The following is a 21,402-nucleotide window of genomic DNA, read 5'->3' as shown; positions in this document are numbered from 1 at the left end:
GCGGACTGATACACATAGACTCTGGATCGGTTAGGACTATATTCACCGGGATTCAGAGAATTAGGAGAAAGTTCATAGAAACCACAGGCCATTTCGGACTTGAGTTGTCAGCCTACCACAAAGAGGTTGAGCCAAAAACGTTGAATGTTTTCTGGAAGAAGGTGTTAGATATAGGGGAAAAAGTTCAAAGGGTATGGGGATTAAGCAGGACCAGGCACAGAGTTGAAGGATCGTATTGAACAGAGGAGCAGGCTCAGTGGCCTACTCTTTCCATTTCCTGTGCTTTGTGTTTTCCAAAGCTCTCAGTTGGAGAGTTGAGTGAAAACGATGACCGATGCTCGTCAAATAACAAGCAGCGACGATCCGTTACATTTGAGAGGACAGGGAATTGTCAGGAAAAGACCATCAGAGACCTGTGGCCTTGGTAAAGGAGGCAAAAATAAACCGCCCAAGTGGCTAACACAGCTATTGGAACGCTGCACAGGGTGTCATGGAGGATCCTTTCATACAGTGATGCGTTTCCAACCCTCTCCCACACAACAGCTGATGTGACATTGCACCTGCTGCCGAGTTTAGCTGCAGTTTATTAATGCAAATCAGGAACTGGGGAAAACCTGGTCTGGACTTTTGCTTGAGCAGGCTCCTGGTTGGCTGCCACTCAAGATTGTTGTGGGCCAGCCCACTGGCACTGGGAGCTGCGAGAACAGTGTAAGGATGATGAGGTATCTTCGCAGCCCCCCCCCCCCCGTAATCTATCTCCTTCCAGCTGTTAGTACACTTGTCTTTGAATCAGAAGTTCAAGTCCCAGTTCAGTGGAAAAATCAACACTGAAACCTCAATGCACTATCATTAATAGTGAGGGCTAGAGAGTAAAATCTAGGCCATGACACTTGTATTTCCAGGCATCCATTCCAGGATGTCCTCGTTAATCCTCCAGCTCACTTTCTTCAGATACCCTAAACTGGTGGTGCTGGGGGGTGGGAAATAGTCATAATTGGGCCAAGCGTTTTTCTAAATTTAACAAAACTTCTTAGCTTTGTATTCTTTTGCCTTTATTTATGAAGGCCCATCAGAAGCTGAGATTTGAGTAAGATACGCTTCAGGACCACCCCTCGATCAGACCAGTGCACACAACTTGGTTGTTCATTTTCTGCAACCAACCCTGCTTCTTTAAACCTTACCCTAAGTAACATCAAGAAAAAAATCAAAAAGACTAGAACCTAACAAGCCTATTTGAGCATAACTCCTGCTTATGATTGCGATAAATTAGCACCGACTAATTTACCTGCAATAATGTGCTATTTCTATCCACACAAGTAAGCTCAGCTGCCAGAAAGTAATTACACTTTGCATGGAGTGATAAATGGTTTCTCATTTTTAAATTGAACCTAACCACGCTTAAAAGCCAATCCTGAAAATCTGAACCAAACACAGAAAATACTGAAAAAATTCAGCTGGTCTCACAGCATCTGGTTCTGAAGAGAAGTCCTATCAGATTGAAAACATGAACTCTGCGTTTTTCATTTTCACCAGAAGTGCTGCTGAGTTTGTCCCATACTTAAAGATGCACAGCACAGAGCAAACCATGAGAGAGGGAAATATTACTGATGTTGGAAGTCTGCTCATATAAGTTCAAAATGCAGCAGGTCAGGCAGCTTCTGTGGAGAGAAAGAAGCAAATTCAGTGCTGCAACTCGATGATCTTTCTCAGTTTATCGAGCATGGATGTGGGTGGGTGTGCGCAGGCCTGTCTCGGGGTGTGAATGGGGGGGCAGGAGTGTGTGTGTGTGTGTGTGTGTTTGCCCACATCCAGCAAGGTGTCTCTGTCTTTCTCCCTCTCTGTCTCTGTCTCTGTGTCTCTCTGTCTCTGTCTCTCTCTCGCGCTCTCTGTCTGTCTCTTGTCTGTCTCTCACTGTCACACTCATTCTATCCCTCATTCATTCACATGCTGTTTCTCTCATGCACCCCATCACACAGGGAAACTTGTTTTAGGAAGACCAAATCACTATACTATTCAGCGATGAGATGCGAGATTCAGTGCTTTACCTTTTTGTACTGGTTTCCAGTGAAAGGACTTGGAATCCCAACAGGAGATAATTGTGAAAGGAAGACCTTTGCGAATTTGGCACAGTCTGTTGGCCAATGATTGCAATTGCTCCCAGTACTAGCTATTGGGGGACTGGCAGCCTGTCAGTCAGGATGGTTTTGGTGACAGGATGGCTGCTTCGGACACTGACCATAAAGGTGACGGACTAGTGAGCTTGGGACGCCCCTGATCCAGGCCCTGGTGATTAATTACCATGTGTGTCCCAGACCTTGGAAGTCTCATCGTCCCGAGTCTATATTGTGTTGCTGTTTGTAAGAGTTTGTAAAATGTAATGAGACGGTCACATTTCTGACCTTCAGACGAGTGCTCCCATTGGCTGTACAGGGCTTTGAGACATTTTGAGGAGTGCTGAACAATGTTTTCTCCTTTAACCAATGGGATAGAAGGACTGAGAATTAAACAGGAGAACTTCGGGGAAGGGAATACCCTTGAACAAGGTCACATTCAGGACAGAAACAGCAATAAAGAGAGCAAACAAAAGTAAAGATTGGAACAGTGAGTACCTGCAGCCTTGTTCAGGCTAGCTGTCTGGTTGAGCCCAATCCTTCCCCATGCCCCTTCCCCAGGGCTCGGCAAAATACCTCTCCAGGTGGTTATCGAGCATCCACTTCAAAGACCTCAAGTGAACCTGCCTCTCCCAAAATGTCAATGGTACGTTCTAGATCCTAGACACTCAAGTGAACCTGCCCTCCCCCACACTCTCGAGTGGTACAGTCCAGACCCTAACCAGTGAACCTACCTCCCCCATACTGACAATGGTACAGTCTAGACCCGAACCACTCGAGTGAACCTGCCCTCCCCCACACTCTCGAGTGGTACAGTCCAGACCCTAACCAGTGAACCTACCTCCCCCACACTGTCAATGGTACAGTCTAGACCCGAACCACTCGAGTGAACCTGCCCTCCCCCACACTCTCTCTTGGACATTATATTCCAGACCCTAGCATACACTGAATTAACACTTTTCTTTTAAAAAGAAAGTATATTTCTGTCAGGGTGAAAGGGAAGGCTGGTAGGTATAGGGAATGCTGGATGACTAAAGAAGTTGAGGGTTTGGTTAAGAAAAAGAAGGAAGGATATGTCAGGTATAGACAGGATAGATCGAGTGAATCCTCAGAAGAGTAGGAGTATACTTAAGAGGGAAATCAGGAGGGCAAAATGGGAACATGAGATAGCTTTGGCAAATAGAATTAAGGAGAATCCAAAGGGTTTTTACAAATATATTGAGGACAAAAGGGTAACTAGGGAGAGAATAGGCCCCTCAAAGATCAACAAAGCGGCCTTTGTGTGTAGCCACAGAAAATGGGAGAGATACTAAATGAATATTTTGCACCAGTATTTACTGTGGAAAAGGATATGGAAGATATAGACTGTAGGGGAATAGATGGTGACATCTTGAAAAATGTCCAGATTACAGAGGAGGGAGTGCTGGATGTCTTGAAACGGTTAAAGGTGGATAAATCCCCAGGACCTGATCAGGTGTACCCGAGAACTCTGTGGGAAGCTAGAGAAGTGATTGCTGGGCCTCTTGCTGAGATATTTGTATCATCGATAGTCACAGGTGAAGTGCCGGAAGACTGAAGGTTGGCTAACGTGGTGCCTCTGTTTAAGAAGGGTGGTAAGGACAAGTCAGGGAACTATAGACCGGTGAGCCTGACGTCGGTGATGGGCAAGTTGTTGGAGAGAATCCTGAGGGACAGGATGTACATGTTTTTGGAAAGGCAAGGACTGATTAGGGATAGTCAACATGGCATTGTGCGTGGGAGATCACGTCTCACAAACTTGATTGAGTTTTTTGAAGAAGTAACAAAGAGGATTGATGAGGGCAGAGCAGTAGATGTGATCTATACGGACTTCAGTAAGGCGTTCAACAAGGTTCCCCATGAGAGACTGATTAGCAAGATTAGATCTCATGGAATACAGGGAGAACTAGCCATTTGGATACAGAACTGGCTCAAAGGTAGAAGACAGAGGGTGATGGTGGAAGGTTGTTTTTCAGACTGGAGGCCTGTGACCAGTGGAGTGCCACAAGGATTGGTGCTGGGCCCTCTACTTTTTATCATTTACATAAATGATTTGGATGTGAGCATAAGAGGTACAGTTAGTAAGTTTGCAGATGACACCAAAATTGGAGGTGTAGTGGACAGCGAAGAGGATTACCTCAGATTACAACAGGATCTTGACCAGATGGGCCAATGGGCTGAGAAGTGGCAAATGGAGTTTAATTCAGATAAATGCGAGGTGCTGCATTTTGGGAAAGCAAATCTTAGCAGGACTTATACACTTAATGGTAAGGTCCTCGGGAGTGTTGCTGAACAAAGAGACCTTGGAGTGCAGGTTCATAGCTCCTTGAAAGTGGAGTCGTAGGTAGATAGGATAGTGAAGAAGGCGTTTGGTATGCTTTCCTTTATTGGTCAGAGTATTGTGTACAGGAGTCATGTTGTGGCTGTACAGGACATTGGTTAGGCCACTGTTCGAATATTGCGTGCAATTCTGGTCTCCTTCCTATCGGAAAGATGTTGTGAAACTTAAAAGGGTTCAGAAAAGATTTACAAGGATGTTGCCAGGGTTGGAGGATCTGAGCTACAGGGAGAGGCTGAACAGGCTGGGGCTGTTTTCCCTGGAGCGTCGGGGGCTGAGGGGTGACCTTATAGAGGTTTACAAAATTATGAGGGGCATGGATAAGATAAATAGACAAAGTCTTTTCCCTGGGGTCAGGGAGTCCAGAACTAGAGGGCGTAGGTTTAGGGTGAGAGGGGAAAGATATAAAAGAGACCTACGGGGCAACGTTTTCATGCAGAGTGTGGTATGTGTATGGAATGAGCTGCCAGAGGATGTGGTGAAGGCTGGTACAATTGCAACATTTAAGAGGCATTTGGATGAGTATATGAATAGGAAGGGTTTGGAGGGATATGGGCCGGGTGCTGGCAGGTGGGACTAGATTGGGTTAGGATATCTGATCGGCATGGACGGGTTGGACCGAAGGGTCTGTTTCCATGCTGTACATCTCTATGACTCTAAAAGAGACAGAGGAAAAATGTGAGGATTTTTTTTTTGAAAAAAATGTGCAAGTTTGAAATTTCTTAAGTGTTTGTGGTCTGTGGGAACGAAATTTCTCCAGTTAACTCATTACGTTCCTGGGATCGCACCAGGGTTTGAAGTGGCGTTAGAAAAACGTAACATGTGCCATTAAAGTTGTGCCCGTGCAGTTGAATACCAACCGTAACTTTTGCAAGCGGCTTTCGTCCAAAATTCGTGCTGCCCCAGCTCATTTTCTCAAACACTAACGGGAACAATGACACTGAGCTCTGGTTGTTGCCGGACAAGTAGCAGTTATTAGTGGGAAAATCATGGCGCTGGGTAAATCATTTTATTTGTCTTCTACAACAAAATTACTGGACGATTTATACCCCTCGCAACAGCAGATACATTAAGCTTTGCCTAATTATAGAATCGTTTTGTACCAAGTGAGGGAGCACAGTTTTTTTTTAATTGCACATACCAAGCAGAGACGGCCATGAGTAAATTAACCCTTACTGATAAATTGTTTCCCTAGTTTGTTCCTGGAGCTATGGCTGTATCGTTATCATGTTGCAATATTGTCGAGCGTGTTCCATTCATCATCGTACAGAGAGCATACTTCAAGGTGAAGTTCAATGCTCCTTCTCTTAACTCTTCTGACGAAAATCGATGGTTTTCTACACCTTGCCCCTTCACCTTGAGGTTTCTTTTATGAAATAACAAATTGTCTGATGGTTCCTGTGTGCAGGCACCACTCACTTTGCAAATTTCACCTCACCGTTAGCAACTTTATCTTTGCTCCCAGGGTTTCTCTTTCTGCCTCTCCGCTTCCCATCTTTTTGCCTCCCACTCTCACTCTTGTTTGCTCTTTCACACGAATTTACTCGATTGTTCTCCTCTCTGTTTCTCAGTCCCCTCCATATAGTCATACAGCACGGAAACAGGCCACGCTGACCATGTTCCCAGACTAAACTTGGCCCAGCTTTCTGCGCTTGAGCCACATCCCTCGAAACTGTTCCGATCCAAATACTTAACCAAATGTCTTTTTAAATGTTGTACCTGTACCTGCATCCACCACTTCCTTGGGACGTTCGTTCCCCACATGAGCCACTTTCTGTGTAAAACAAAAAAATCACACCTTATGACTTTTTTGAACTTAGAATCATAGAGATGGACAACACGGAAACAGACCCTTCGGTCCAACCCGTCCATGCCGACCAGATATCCCAATACAATCTAGTCCCACCTGCCAGCATCTGGCCCATATCCCTCCAAACCCTTCCCATTCATATACCCATCCAGATGCCTCTTAAATGTTGCAATTGTACCAGCCTCCACCACTTCCTCTGGCAGCTCATTCCATACAGAGGAAGTAGTGGAGGCTGGTACATTTCCAATATTAAAAAGGCATTTGGATGGGTATATGAATAGGAAGGGTTTGGAGGGATATGGACTGGGTGCTAGCAGGTGGGACTAGATTGGGTTGGGATATCTGGTCGGCATTGACGGGTTGGACCGAAGGGTCTGTTTCCGTGCTGTACATCTGAGTCTATGCTCCCTTCCCTTCCCTTCCCCTCCCATTTCTACTCCATCCTCTGTCTCCACTCTCCCTTCCCATTTCTGTGTCTTCCTGTTCCCCCACCATCTTAGAAACCTCCCTCTCCCTTGTCTCCCAAGCAATGCCCTGCCCTGCCCTGGCCCACGTGAGTACAGTTTCTCCCTCTGCGGGTGTAAGAGCTGCTTTCAGGGCTAACTGGTAACGTTGCTTGGGTTTCCAAAGTGGGCTTCGGTGAGTCAGTCCGATGGTGTCTGTCATTCCCTAAGTGGAGGACCATGGAGACAGTGGGTGCACTGGGGGCTCTGAGTTCTATCCTCAATATTGTCAGCCTGTTATATCGTCTGCTGTTGTGCTGCCAATTACACGTTGATCCATTGAAAGCCCAGCCTTCCCTTTGGGTAGGTGACCCTGCTGAAAGCTAAATAAGCTGTTTCTGAAAGAGGATCCCCCCTCAAAGGCATTGAAATTAGGGAAGTTTTGAGTCATATTGACTCGTTGTGAGTTTTCACTTGTTGGGAAGGTCGGAGTTGGAGGCTATCAAATAAATATCTCACCCGAGAGCTGTGTAAAAGACTTTACCTTTTTGGAGTTGAACTGTATGCTTCAGCGCAGGTTCCCCGAAAATTAATGGAGCAGTTGTTGTTTGATCCATGGGTGTAGGTCAGTGTGTATTGCCCATCCCTAAGTGTTCAGTCAGTGTCGGCCTGGGGTTATCTGTAGGTCAGACCAACTAAGGATGGCACAGGCTCCCTACTGAAGGGTATTAGTGAACCAGATGGGTTTTTAATGATTTTTAATTCCGTATTTCTATTGAATTTGAATTCTGCCATCTGCCTTGATGGGATTTGAATCCAGGACCCCAGAGCATCACCTGGGTCTCTGGATTAATCGCCATAATGCCACGAGACCATCACCTTCCTCTGGATCAATTTGGATCCTCTTCTTCCATCTGCTCCTGCTGTGTGCTAACTCTTCAGGGAGGGAGCCATCTTGTGCCGAGCTCCCTATTACTTCCTGGTCAGTGACTCCGTGCCTCGGGAGTGAAAGGGTGAGGGGTTTGAAGCTTGCTGCAGTGCAGTGCTGAGGGAGTCTACCTCCAGTGCTGCTGTCTCAAAACCAGCGCTGAAAGGCGAGCTATAAATGCAAGTCTTCCTTTCTCTCTCTCTCTCTCTCTCTCTCTCTCTCTCTCTCTCTCTCTCTCTCTCTCTCTCTCTCTCTCGTTCTCCTTCCATTCCCCTGTGCACATTTCCTTCATCCTTTCCGTCCCTACATTATCCCTTGGCACCCGATGTGACACCTGGGCAGTAAATGCCTCTCCAGGCTACTTTAATGTAACTTTAGCCACTGTTATATAGAGTTCAGCCTTCCTTGTTAAAAGCGAAGGAAGGCCTCTTGGTCATCTTTACGAGGTGTCAGTTTATATAAAGACGACGCGTCCTTCGGAGTCCTAGGTTGGTGAAGTTCGTTTTATAACGTCATAAATTACCATTTTGAAAATGATGGTTGGAATGTTGTAGGGGGGGGTGTGAGCAGGCGTGAACTTGTGTCCCTCGGGCTCTGATGTCAGATGTTTTCCCGACGGTCACTGGGAGCTCCGAGCTGACTCGTAATAGATGGAGAAGTGGAGGCTGGATTTCATGGGCATTTGCTCACCAGATCACTGAATTCTGGAGAGCTTCACTCTCGCTTTAGTTACAATACTGAAAGCAACAAGTGCTGGAGATCACAGTGAGTCAGACAGCATCCATGGAGAGTGAGCAAGCTAACGTTTCGAGTCTCAATGACTCTTCCTCAGGGCTGAAGTTGAAGTGTGGAGGGGGGCAGTATTTATGCTGCAGTTTGGCCAAAAGACACGCCATCGTTCTGCCATTCTCGCATTCCAACTGCTTTTAATCAGAACTACCAACATTTTTTTTTTCTCCAGCAGCACCCTCACCCCCACCCCCCTGCCAAACTAGAGCGTAAATGCTGCTGAGATATTAAAGGGTTCATTTGCTTTGCTGCCTGCAGGAGATTGGATGTCCCGAGGCTAGGGTGGGATGGCTCTATCTTACAGGTAGCATGTAAGGAATTTACATTCCCATCTCTTGCCATTCAAAGCCATTTGCACAGCCATTTCCTAGTTATTCAGAGTAAAAGAATTATATTATCATCCTCATTCAGAAATCAGGAAGAACATTGCAATTAAAATTCTGACCACTCCCTACAGTTTTTAAAAAAAATTTACAACAGATCTGGCCATTAAGGGATGGTTTACATTACATTGTTTCTGGAAATGATATGATCACTACATTGTGTCCTGAGTGGCATGTGACTTGGGGGGGGGGGGGCGGGGAATAGCTGGGAGTTGTCTTGTGGGCATTACAGACTGTGATGTGAAACTCTTTTACTGTATAAAGGAAGGACTTTTGTTCAGAGAGAGGTCCGTTGACATGGCTTCACAAGCACTGCGAAGGGTGTTAGGGGTTCCTCCCCTTGCTTAACACATTTTGGCTGTTCCCAGTAGTTGGTGTGTTGCAGCTGCATCGAGGGTGTAAGAATCCCAAGAACAAGAACCTAACACTGCCCCCCCTCCACACTTTACTTCAACTCTGATGAACAGTCATCTAGACTCGAAACGTTGGCTTGTTTTCTCTCTCTGTGGATGCTGTCTGACCTGCTGTGATCTCCAGCATTTGTTTTCAGTCCGGATTCCGGCATCTTCAGTAGTTTGCTCCTCCATTTGGCAACAATACTGTTCTGGTAAAACTCGATACTCTGAGAATTGATCCACGTTAACTTACAATAGGGTGTGGGTAGACACCTGTATTTATCACAGTGCTGGGCTATCGAAGGGTAAATTAAGATGTTCACCTCCTTCAGCCAGCCCAGCTTGTCTTGCGTTTTCATTAGGGTCTGATGGTGACAGCTATGGTTTGATTTCCCTCCCCCACCTCCAAACCACAGCCAATATTTCGCCAGCTCAGGTTCTCCCTCTTCACTATATATAAGTCCCGGGAGGGTATCGGGAGCTTTTTGCTGCGGGAGCATACAGTGGTTCCTGTTCCTGGCTAAGTAACCCACAAAGGGAATTGGTTAGCTCACTTGGCTGGCTTATGAAGCAGAGTAGCGCCAGCCACGTGAGTTCAATTCCCAGACCGGGCTGAGGTTACCATGAAGGACCCTGCATGGCGAGGTGACCCTCGGGTTAAACCAACACCAGTTATCTCTCTCGCTGTCTCCCTCCCTAATGAGAGAGTGGCCCCATGGTCCTCTGGGATTATACCAGCATTCCCTTTTGTGAGTAATCCACAGTTCAAATCCCATCATGGCAGCTGGAAAACTCATTTGTCCAATAAACCTGAGATGGAAAATGGTGGCAGGAACATTTTAAAACAGCTTTTAGGGGCAGCACGGTGGCTCAGTGGTTAGCACTGCTGCCTCACAGCGCCAGGGTCCCAGGTTTGATTCCCGCCTCAGACGACAGTCTGTGTAGAGTTTGCACATTCTCCCCGTGTCTGCATGGGTTTCCTCTGGGTGCTCCGGTTTCCTCCCACAGTCCAAAGATGTGCAGGTTAGTGTGAATTGGCCATGCTAAATTGCCCGTAGTGTTGTGTAGGTAAATGTAGAGTAATGGGGAGTGGGTTTGGGTGGGATACTCTTTTGGAGGCTCGGGGTGGACTTGTTGGGCTGAAGGGCCAGTTTCCATACTGTAGCGATTCTATGAAAACATTGGTTGCCCCATCGCTATGCAGGGATCACATGATTCAAAGCTGTTTCTGTGGTAAGAACTCCTCCCAATGTTCTTAGTAGGTCAGAAAAACGCTTAGCCCTCATTTATTAGGACAATAAAAATGTACCAGCTCGAAAGGTTTCACCTTTACAAATGTTGCATGATTCCACCCAAATGTATCTTGTGTAAGTAACACTGCTCCACTGTTTATTTCCCTTTTTGGTTTTGTAAGGGTCATTTGTAAAACTTGAATGTCATGTCAGCTAAAACAAGTGTTGCATATGCCAGATAAAAAGGAAAATGGTAGCAATGGCACTATTGTGTTATTCTTTAAAAATTCTTCCTGTCTTTTGGAGAAGGGGAATCTTGCCTTACCCAGTATGACGTAAATGTGATTTCAGACCCACATCAATGTGGTTCAATCTAACCGACACCACGCGATGACTCAGCAAAGCCCCTCAGTCATATTCAAGAACGTAGCTCCACGCCACCTTCTTGAAGATAATTTGGGAGGGGTGTGAAATGCCCATGCCGCAAAAAATGCCCAACCGCTGAAATAACGCCACAGTATCCTATCACCCAGTCACCCTTTTATTTACACATGGGGAGTCCTTGACACTGATCCAGCTCCCTCTGAGTAAATGACAGCACGGTGGTTTGTACCACTCCCCCCGTGTCTGCGTGGGTTTCTGTCAGGTGCTCTGGTTTCCCCCACAGTCCAAAGATAGGCAGGTTAGGTGGATTGACCATGAGAAATGGCCGATGGTGTCCGGGGAAGTGTAGGCTCGGTGGGTTAGCCATCAGAAATACAGGGTTACAAGAATAGGGGGGGTGGGTGTGGGTGGGGTACTGCTCCGTGTGGACCCTTTGGAACAATTGGCCTGTTTCCTCACTCTGGGGATTCTATGATTCTATAAAACAAGACAGAATCTCTGACACTACTGTTTATATAGCTTTTTTATTTTATTAACCATTACACATTACAAACAGTTAAAATGAACAACCGTATACAAGAAACAGCAATTTCCAGGGGCAAGGGGCAGAAAAGCTAGGTCCCAAGCCCCACCGTATAATCAGTTTCCAGGGAATTGAGGACAAATCTTGAATTCCACTTTGCCATGACCCTCCTTTTTTTTTGTTTTATTAAACAATACACACTTTACAAAATAGTTAACATTAACAGCTGTATACAAGAGATAGCAAATTTTCAAGGGAGAGGAACAGCAAAGCCAGGCCTCAAACCGGTTTTCAGGGAAATGGGGACACACCTCGAATCCCACTGTGTCATGACCCTCCTGTTTGTATCTGTCAGCCAGGGCTCTCTGATTGATCCAGGGTAACAGCCCCAATCGGGGAACTCAGATTCTATGTGGTCCACCCAGCTGACCACATCACAATCACTACATGTTATGTGCGTTTTCAAAAAAGTAATGTCACGAAATATTCCAAACAAAATTGCACCAAAGCCAAAAGGACCTTAGGACAGACCAACTAAGCCCTTTCTTGAAAAAAAATGTTTGTGGATGTGCCTGGCTAGGCCAGCATTTATTACCCATCCCTAATTACCCAGAGGGCAGTTACGAGTCAACCACATTGCTTTGGGTCTGTAGGCCAGACCAGGTAAGGACAGCAGTTTTCTTCCCTAAAGGACACTAGTGAACCAAATGGGCATTTAAGGCAGTCAACGGTGGTCACCATTGGGCCAGTTTTTAAATCCAGATTTTAAAAATCAACTTCAAATTCCAACATCTGCCTTGGCGGGATTTGAACATCCATCTCCAGACCATCAGTCTGGGCTGCTTGTTACTAGTCCAGTGACATTACCACTGCACCCACCATATGATTACAAGCAGAGTCTCGTGTTGTGGTGCCAATCACTACCAGCTTGTGGTTGGAATTGTGTTTTGCTGCCGTTCTGTCTTTCCCTGACTCGGCCGAAGAGCCGACTTAGTGGCAAGTCTCAAAGAGGAGGCTCTTAAGTAAGAGGTAGTAGGTTGTAACGTTGGTAGGTAAGACTATTGGTAGACTTGTGGTTGGAGGACTTCAATTTGTTAGATCCTAAGCTTCTCGTTGTCCAAATCCTTGTGGCATCATTGGACAGGCTGGTGCTCAATGCAGTGCCCAGCGTTAACCCTTTCAGAACCGTTGCCACATGAAACGTTGTGATGGGGAGAGGGTGTTGCAAACGGAGGAGTTTTACAAAGGGAGTTCTGGGCCGTAATGCATTGCCAGCAGGGACAGACTGGCCTCACTCCCTAATGCGCGAGTTTGTGTTGGGAGGCAACGATCAAACTGCAGCTCCTAATAGAAAAGGCTACCACCAGTTCTGCCAGTCAAGGACATCTGAGTACAGGGACTGGATTACGATGCAGTAATCCAGTCGGAGTTCAGTGAAGGTTAGAAACCATCGCTCAACAGAAGATTCGGGAAAAAGAGCAATGTAGGGAACTTACTGTCAAAAGGCAAATTGCATTTACAAGTGATTCAGCAGCAAGGCATCTATCCCAGATCTCGTGCCCTTTGCTGATGGGATTATTCTATTTCTGTTTTAGGTCCAAAGGGTGTTTAAAGTGACGGTGGATGTAGCCCTGTTTTGTACTCGCAATAAAAGTATGACTGAAAACCATTCCATCCAGTGATTTTAATGACCTTGATATGAACTCCCTGATGGTTTTAACCTGTGTAGTTTGAGTCTCCCTGGGTTTGGACAGATAAAACGCAGTGATCTGATCCAGCATGTTGAGACAAACTCAATAAATCAGCTGTAAGAGGCCAGGCTGAAGCTACTGAAGCAGTAGGAGATTGCAGGACCTCGCTCTGTCCTCCCCATAGCCGTCATGCAACCATCGAATAAACAGAAGGCTGCGAGCAGTTTTGGGAATGTGTTCCGATATTCTCTTAATGAGAGGATTAGCTTGGATTCCCTACAGTGTGGAAACAGGCCCTTCGGCCCAACAGGTCCACACCGACCCTCCGAAGAGAAACCCACCAGACCTATTTTCTTCTGACTAATGCACCTAACACTACGGGCAATTTAACATGGCCTATTCACCTAACCTGCCCATCTTTGGACTGTGGGAGGAAACCGGAGCACCCGGAGGAAACCCACGCAGACACGGGGAGAATGTGCAAACTCCACACAGTCAGTCGCCCGAGGCTGGAATCGAACCTGGGACCCTGGTGCTGTGAGGCAGCAGTGCTAACCACTGAGCCACCGTACTGCCCAGAGAAATTGTAAGATGCCATTGGCTGAGTTTTGCCCGGCTCAAAATGAGACTGGGGGATGGGGGGGGCTTGTGATGGCTTCTCCCCCCTCAATAACTCAACATCATTTAGCTACGACAACACCTCCGACAGCACCTTCCACACTCTGACCTCGACCATCGAGAAGGACAAGGGCAAGTGGACAGATGGGGACACGCCACCCTCCCCCTGCAAGTTCCCCTCCAAACCACTCACCATCCTGTTTTGGAAAGGTATCGCCGTTCCCTCCGACTCGCTGGGTCACAATCCTCCCCTCAGGGCATTGAGGGGTTACCTACAGCACACGGTACTTCAAGCTCCCGACCCTCACCTCCTTTGTGGCATAATGATGATGCCATTGTAATCCAGAATCCCGGGCTAGCCTCCTGGGGTTGGAGGTTGGAATCTGACGATGGCACATTTGCGTTTTAAAAAGGGACCTGTGGTGATAAATCTAACCTTATGATTTTTTTCGTTGTTGTTGTTGTTGTAAAAACCCACCTGCTTCACCGTCATCCGTGAGGAAAGGAAATCTGCCGTCTTTACCCAGTCTGGCCTCAATGTGACTCCAGTCCAACATTGATGTCGTGACACCTGTAACCTCTGGGGAAATTAGGGGTGGGTAATGAATGCTGGCTCAACACATCCATGTGAACAACTTTTTCTTAAACTATTTCCAGACTTGGGTTTGCTGGTGCTGTCCTCTTTTTTTTGGTTCTGAAGATGTTAATCAGATCTTGTGACAAATGGAACTGAACTTATGATCTAATGAGAAATTCCTCCCTCCCAGTTGCGAGCTGCTGCCTGGTAAAGTTGAGGGTATGAGTGAAAGAGTTGTGTGCGCACGTGTTCCATTGTGTTATTTATCACTTGTGTGTGTGTGTGTGTGTGTGAATTCATTCCTCAAACGGGCAGAGTGTTCATTGGCAGTTCTACTGGGTCACTGGCAGATCTTAGCTATTGATGTTTGGCCAATGATGTGTCACCGGCTCCTGTTAATAAACTGGCAGTTGACTTGGTGACAGGATACCAGTCTCTGTGGAGCGATTTCATTATGGATTTCAGAATTCCTGCCCAAGACACAATAAGCTGAAAAAAAGGCGAATGCTCTTCATGGAACATTTTCTTCAAACGCAGAATGATTGATTTAAAAAAAATATAAATTGGCAGTTGATGCTCTTTGTTCACCCACTGCGCTTGCAGTTGGACAGAACCCACCAGACAACAGGAGCTCCGGGTTTCCAGTTTGCAATTGAATCACCGTGTGGCTACAGCATAGAAAGAGGCCATTCGGCCCCTTGATGTGACTCTCCACAGGAGGGAAGCTGAGGCGAAGCGATGCAGATGTTTGGAATGTAAAGGCGACAGGATTGGAAATACACGAGTGTTTTCGGTGGTGTCGGCTCCTGGAGGACCAATGCTAACTGTTTGGCTTGAATCCGAAAGTTCCTAGTGTGAAATCAGGCTATTCGGCCCATCAGGTCCACACTGACCTTCTGAAGAGCAGACCACCTACTCCCAACTCTATTTTTATAACACTACATTTTCCAACTCCCCTAATTTGCCGATCCTTGAACACTATGGGTAATTTAGCGTGGCCAATCCACCTAACCTGCATATCTTTGGATCGTGGAAGGAAACTGGAGCACCCAGAGGAAACCCACGCGGACGGAGGGGGGTGGGGGGACAAATGCAAACCCCACACAGTCACCCGAGGCTGGAATCGAACCCAGGTCCCTGGCTCTGTGAGGCAGCAGTTAGAGCCACAGTGGCTGGTTTCTGGACTGTAGATCACAGGATTGGTACAATGCAGAGGAGGCCATTCGGGCTGTCATGTCTGTGCTGGCTCTCTGGGCCAGCAATTTACTCGCTGCCACGTTCCCCCTCCTCACAGTTTCCCGACTTCCCGTTTCAATAATGATCCATCGTTCTTCCGAATTGAACCTGCCACCACCAGGCTTCCAGGCACTGTCTGCTCTCCCCTAACCACTCACTGAGTGACAAAGATTTGCCTCACTTCACCTTTTGCTTCTAGTGAAATCCTTCCTGATGTGTGTCATTCAGGACTGGCCGCAGTGCTCTCTTGTGGATTAAGTAAAGCAGTGTTACAAATTACAATGTAATTCCTTGCATTGCTAAAGCAGGGATAACCTGAGCTGTGCTGAATGGTTAACAGTGTCACAAGAAAACCATGTTAAAGCTGCATTGTCATAGAGTGACACAGAGCAAAACGGTGCTCCCCACGAATTCTGGTGATCTTTAGACAGAAGTGAGTGTGTATGACAGTGAGAGATTCCTGTCTGAGCTGTGTCCATTCCAAACGTGGTGCAGGTCGTTTCAGAGGTTCTGGTGTTTCCACAGCATACCTTTTTATGCTCAGGAGCCTCCACACCCCACCAACCATCTTCATTGGCTTATTGCTCGTGGGGCACGCACGCTGTTCCCTTTTACAAATAAACAACAGGAAATCCGAAATCAAAGCAGAAGAAGCTGAACAGTGAGCAGCTCAGGCAGTATCTGCTGAGAGAGGGGGCAAGGTCACCAACCTGGAACATTCACTCTCTTTCCATCTCTCTCTCTCTCTCTCTCTCTCTCTCTCTCTCTCTCTCTCTCTCTCTGTCTATCACTCTCCTTCTCTCAACCACCCTCCATCTCCACCTTTCCTCTTCCCCAGTGGTCCTTTCTCTTATCCTCTTTGACTCGCGCGCTCTCTCTCTCTCTCTCTCTCTCTCTCTCTCTCTCTCTCTCTCTCTCTGTCCCCTTTCCCTCCCTCTCTGTGTCCCCTTTATCTCTGTCTCTCTCTCTCTCTGTGTGACCTTTGCTGTCTCTCTGTCTGTCCCCTTTCTCTCTCCCTGTTCCCTTTCTTTCTCTCTCTCTCTCTCTCTCTGTCCCCTTTCTCTCTCTCTCTCTCTTTCTCTGTCCCTTTTCTCTCTTTCTCTGTCCCTTTTCTCTTTTTTTCTCTGTCCCTTTTCTCTCTTTCTCTGTCCTCTCTCTCTCTCTCTCTCTCTCTCTGTCCCCTTTCTCTCTCTCTCTCTCTCTCTCTGTCCCCTTTCTCTCTCTCTCTCTCTCTCTGTCCCCTTTCTCTCTCTCTCTCTCTGTCCCCTTTCTCTCTCTCTCTCTCTGTCCCCTTTCTCTCTCTCTCTCTCTGTCCCCTTTCTCTCTCTCTCTCTCTCTCTCTCTCTCTCTCTCTGTCCCCTTTCTCTCTCTCTCTCTCTCTCTCTCTCTGTCCCCTTTCTCTCTCTCTCTCTCTCTCTCTCTCTCTCTCTCTCTCTCTCTCTCTCTGTCCCCTTTCTCTCTCTCTCTCTCTCTCTCTCTCTCTGTCCCCTTTCTCTCTCTCTCTCTCTCTCTGTCCCCTTTCTCTCTCTCTCTCTCTCTCTGTCCCTTTCTCTCTCTCTCTGTCCCCTTTCTCTCTCTCTCTGTCCCCTTTCTGTCTCTCTCTCTCTCTCTCTCTCTCTCTCTCTCTCTCTCTCTCCCCTTTCTGTCTCTCTCTCTCTCTCTCTTTTCTCTGTCCCCTTTCTCTCTCTCTTTTCTCTGTCCCCCTTTTTCTCTCTCTCTGTCTGACCCCTTCCCCTCTGTCTATGGTGTCTTCTCTGCTATTTCCCCTCTCTTCACACTTTATCCATCTGCCCCCTTTATTCTGCCCCCTTTGTGTATGTCTCTTTCTCTTCCACTTTCTCTTGTTCCACTCTCTCTCTGTCTCCCCCCACCCCCCACCCCCCCACGTCCTCTTTCCTCCCACCCCACAATCCCCTATCCACGGCCTCTCCTGCCTAACTCCCCCGCGTGATGGGCTGAATGGCCACCTGCTGGCCCCTGTGAGGGCTGTCCTGTTGACGGTTTGTCTCTTGTGTGTGGTGTTCCCCAGGGCCAGGCCATGGCGAGCAGAGACCAGAGAGTGCGCTTACTACAACGCCAACTGGGAGCTGAGAAGACCAACCAGAGCGGTGTGGAGCAGTGCGAGGGGGAGAAGGACAAACGGCACCACTGCTACGCCTCCTGGCGCAACAACTCCGGCTCCATCGAGCTGGTCAAGAAAGGATGCTGGCTCGATGACTTCAAACTGTTACGACAGGTAGGGGAACCCAGACCACAGGGCATGGGGCGGCCAGGGGCTGGGAGGTAAGCTACACGAGGCTGCATTTATGTTGCACCTCCAGCACGGTTTGCAGGCAACACCACAATAGCAGGTGTCATACCTCAAAAGCAAAATGGGACCTTGGTCAGATGGGGCCGAAGGGTGGCAGATGGACTTTAATTTGGGTAAATCTGAAGTGTTGCATTTTGGAAAGGCACATCAGGACAGGACGTATACACCTTAATGGTAATGTCCTGGGGAGTGCTGCTGAACAGAGTCACCTTGGAGTGCAGGTTGATAGCTCCTTTCCTTGAACATAGAGTCGCAGGTAGATAGGATAATGAAGAAGGCGTTTGGTATGCTTTCCTTTATTGGTCAGAGTATTGAGTACAGGAGTTGGGAGGTCATGTTGCAGCTGTACAGGACATTGATTAGGCCACTGTTGGAATATTGCATTCAATTCTGGTCTCCTTCCTATCGGAAAGATATTGTGAAACTTGAAAGGGTTCAGAAAAGTATGTTTCCAGGATTGGAGGGTTTGATCTACAGGGAGAGGCTAAATAGGCTGGGGCTGTTTTCCCTGGGAGCATTGGAGGCTGAGGGGTGACCTTATAGAGGTTTACAAAATCATGAGGGACATGGATGGGGTGAATAGGCAAGGTCTGATACTGAGGGTAGTGGGTGTCCAAAGCTAGAGGGCATAGGTTTAGGGTGAGAGGGGAAGGAAATAAATGGGACGTCAGGCTTAACCTTTTCACTCAGAGGGTGGTATGTGTATAGAATGAGCTGCCAGAGGAAGTGGTGGAGGCTGGTACAATTACAGCATTTAAAAGGCATTGGGATGGGTACATGAATAGGAAGGGGTTAGATGGAAATGGGCCAAGTGCTGGCAAATGGGACTAGGTTAGGTTAAGATATCTGGACAGCATGGACAAGTTGGGCCGAAGGGTCTGTTTGTGGGCTGTATGACTCGAGTGAAACAACTTGTGGTTCAATCGTGGATTTGGATACGAAACCCCATGAGGGAATCTGGGAGAGACGACCCATGGGAGGGTGGGTGTTGAGGAGTGTCTGAAAGGAGGAGAGGTGGTAGACCGGCCCCACTGCGAAACGTGGCCAGCTGAGAGTGTGGCCACCAGTGGGGGGTGATGATACTGAGCAATGCTGAAGGATGAGAGGGTGTCAATATCCCAGAGGGCTGTGGGACTGGAAGGGGTGAGGCCATAGGTGGCCTTCACAACCGGGATGACCCTCTTAAAATCGCTGTGTGGCTCGGCGGTCCATTTAGACTTGCCCCAATGTTTGGTGAACCTCTTGAAGGAGGTGAGAGTGAATTTCCTGCTGCCAGCAGTGTGGATCATCGCATTGATGTGAATGTGTTTGGCCTTATTGTCTGATGCCTTCCCCCGTCCCGTAACTGGATCCTGATCCTGTGAGGTACAGCCCCATATTTCTGACTGATCCTGAGTGTTTTTTTTTGGTGGGAAGGGGCATGTCATTCCTGGATTGAGTGGACACAGGCGCCTTGGGATCAACCTAGGATTATGCAAGAAAGAGGGAGACTGGGTTTTGTGTGAACATTGTAGAAGTTGATATTTAATACTGAAGGCGATGATTGGAGCGACACGGTGGCTCAGTACCAGGGACCCAGGTTCGATTCCAGCCTCGGGTGACTGTCTGTGTGGAGTTTGCACATTCTCCCTGTGTCTGTGTGGTTTGCTCCAGTTCCTCTCACGGTCCAAAGGTGTGATGGTTAGGGTGGATTGGCCATGCTAAATTGCCCATAATGTTCAGGGATGTACAGACTAGGTGGGTTAGCCATGGGAAATGCAGGGTTACCTGGAGGGTAGGTCTGGGTGGGATGATAATCAGAAGGTCTGGACTCAATGGGCTTCCACACTGTGTAGGGATTCTGTACCCAGTGGTAGAGTGGATTAGCAGATTGAATCAATTGCAGAGTGAGCTCCGCCCCACTCAGCCAGGTACTTTTGCACTTGGCATGGGAGAGCAATGTTCCAGAACGTTCCAGAAGGACCTTCCCCCTATCCTGAAGGCTCAGGCAGTGAACCAACCCGCCCCCCCCCTCCTCAGGCTGCATGACAAATGGACCGAAAGGGTCTTTCCTCTTGCAAACCAACCAACCGACGGTGGTTCCTGTTTAAAGCAGCAAGGTTTGCTAACCCAGGGGAGGCTGCCTGAGGTAGAAAGAGAAACAGCAATGGCAGTATTGTCTTGGATGGAGGAATGACCATTGGGGCGGTGTGGGGGGGGAGCAGGCAGGGCTGGGGAGAGGAGGGGGGGGGGGCGGGGGGGGGGGGGGGGGGGAGCAGGCAGGGCTGGGGAGCTGGAGCTAATTGCTTAGCTTCAGAGTCAACTCTGGAATTGGGGTGTATGTGGAACAAGGCTGCTAGCCTCTTTCCTGACGAAGGGCTTTTGCCCGAAACATCGACTCTCCTGCTCCTCGGATGCTGCCTGACCTGCTGTGCTTTTCCAGCACCACCCTCTTGACCCTAATCTCCAGCATCTGCACTCCTCACTTTTGGCCTGCTAGAAGAAACAGTAAGGGTTGGTACAATTCGAACATTTAAAGGCCATTTGGACGGTATGTGAATAGGAGGGGTCTTGCAGGGATAGGGGCCAAAACGCGGGCAAATGGGACTCATTCAGCTGAGGAGACCTGGTCGGCATGGATGAGGTGGGCTGAAGGGCCTGTTTCTATCTGTATGGCTCTGTTGGACTTCCAAGAGTTCACCACAAAGACAGGGTTGCTCCAGGGCGCAAAGTAATTAAGTAATTTCTCAGAATCCCACCTCCAAGACATTGCAGCATGGTTTGGAATGGAGTGAATTTGTCTGGTGAACCTTGCGGTGATGAGTGTGTGGTTTGTTTCATTGATGTTAGACCTGCCATCTTGTCCCGGCTTCCCACCCTGAGGTGGTCTGATCAGGATGGTGAACGGTGGGTACTGCCTGACCCTGACTCATGGTTTGGTTTCTCCCTGTCAGAGTGGAGTGCGTCGCCACTGAGGAGAACCCTCAGGTATTTTTCTGCTGCTGCGAAGGGAATTACTGTAACGACCGGTTCTTCCACTTCCCCGAGTCTGTGCCAGAAGGTAGGTTGCCCCATCCGTCAGTCAGTCAGTGTTGTGTTGTTTTCGGGGAGAGGGCGTGGGGAGGGTCGTGACTGGTCGCTCTTGGGACCTCTGTCGCTCCGACCTCCACAGACAACCGAAGATTCACGGTTTCTCCGCGGGTGCACTCCGATTCGCAGGCTCCGCCCCAAGATGGCTGAATGGATCCCAGAGCACTGACACTAACAGCCAATGGAGCCAGCTCTGTGTATGTGTGTGTGTGTATGTGTGTGTGTGTGTGTGTGTCTGTGTGTCTGTGTGTCTGTGTGTCTGTGTGTCTGTGTGTGTGTGTGTGTGTGTGTGTGTGTCACAGTCTTTCCACCAGCTGGTGGGAGCAAATATTCACAGTCTGCCTTCTGTACTCTTCAACTCTTCAATGTGACCTGCGTTTCTCACAGATAACTCCCTCTCTCTTCGCCCTCCAACTTTCTTTCTTTCTCTCTCTTTCTCTCTCCCTCTCCCTCTCTGTCTGTCTCTCTCAGTCAGCTCACACAGCCCCCCCCAACCTGACCAACTCCTCACCAGGAGTCTGTGTGTGTGTGTACGCGTCTGTGTCT

General features: G+C 48.0%; 1 protein-coding gene across 1 annotated transcript in view; it reads left to right on the top strand.

Moving 5' to 3' along the window:
* The first annotated feature begins 327 nt into the window (after positions 1 to 327).
* Positions 328 to 21,402, top strand: part of LOC140480289 (activin receptor type-2B-like) — a 68,444-nt gene continuing 47,369 nt past the window's right edge. The window contains 6 exon segments of the mRNA XM_072574993.1: positions 328 to 424; positions 17,506 to 17,520; positions 17,523 to 17,561; positions 17,564 to 17,697; positions 17,699 to 17,712; positions 20,721 to 20,827. Coding sequence (XP_072431094.1) covers positions 328 to 424; positions 17,506 to 17,520; positions 17,523 to 17,561; positions 17,564 to 17,697; positions 17,699 to 17,712; positions 20,721 to 20,827 — 406 coding nt within the window.

This window comes from Chiloscyllium punctatum, chromosome 8 (genome assembly GCF_047496795.1).
Source record: "Chiloscyllium punctatum isolate Juve2018m chromosome 8, sChiPun1.3, whole genome shotgun sequence".
Taxonomy (NCBI): domain Eukaryota; kingdom Metazoa; phylum Chordata; class Chondrichthyes; order Orectolobiformes; family Hemiscylliidae; genus Chiloscyllium; species Chiloscyllium punctatum.
This window is presented reverse-complemented; position numbering and strand designations above follow the sequence as displayed.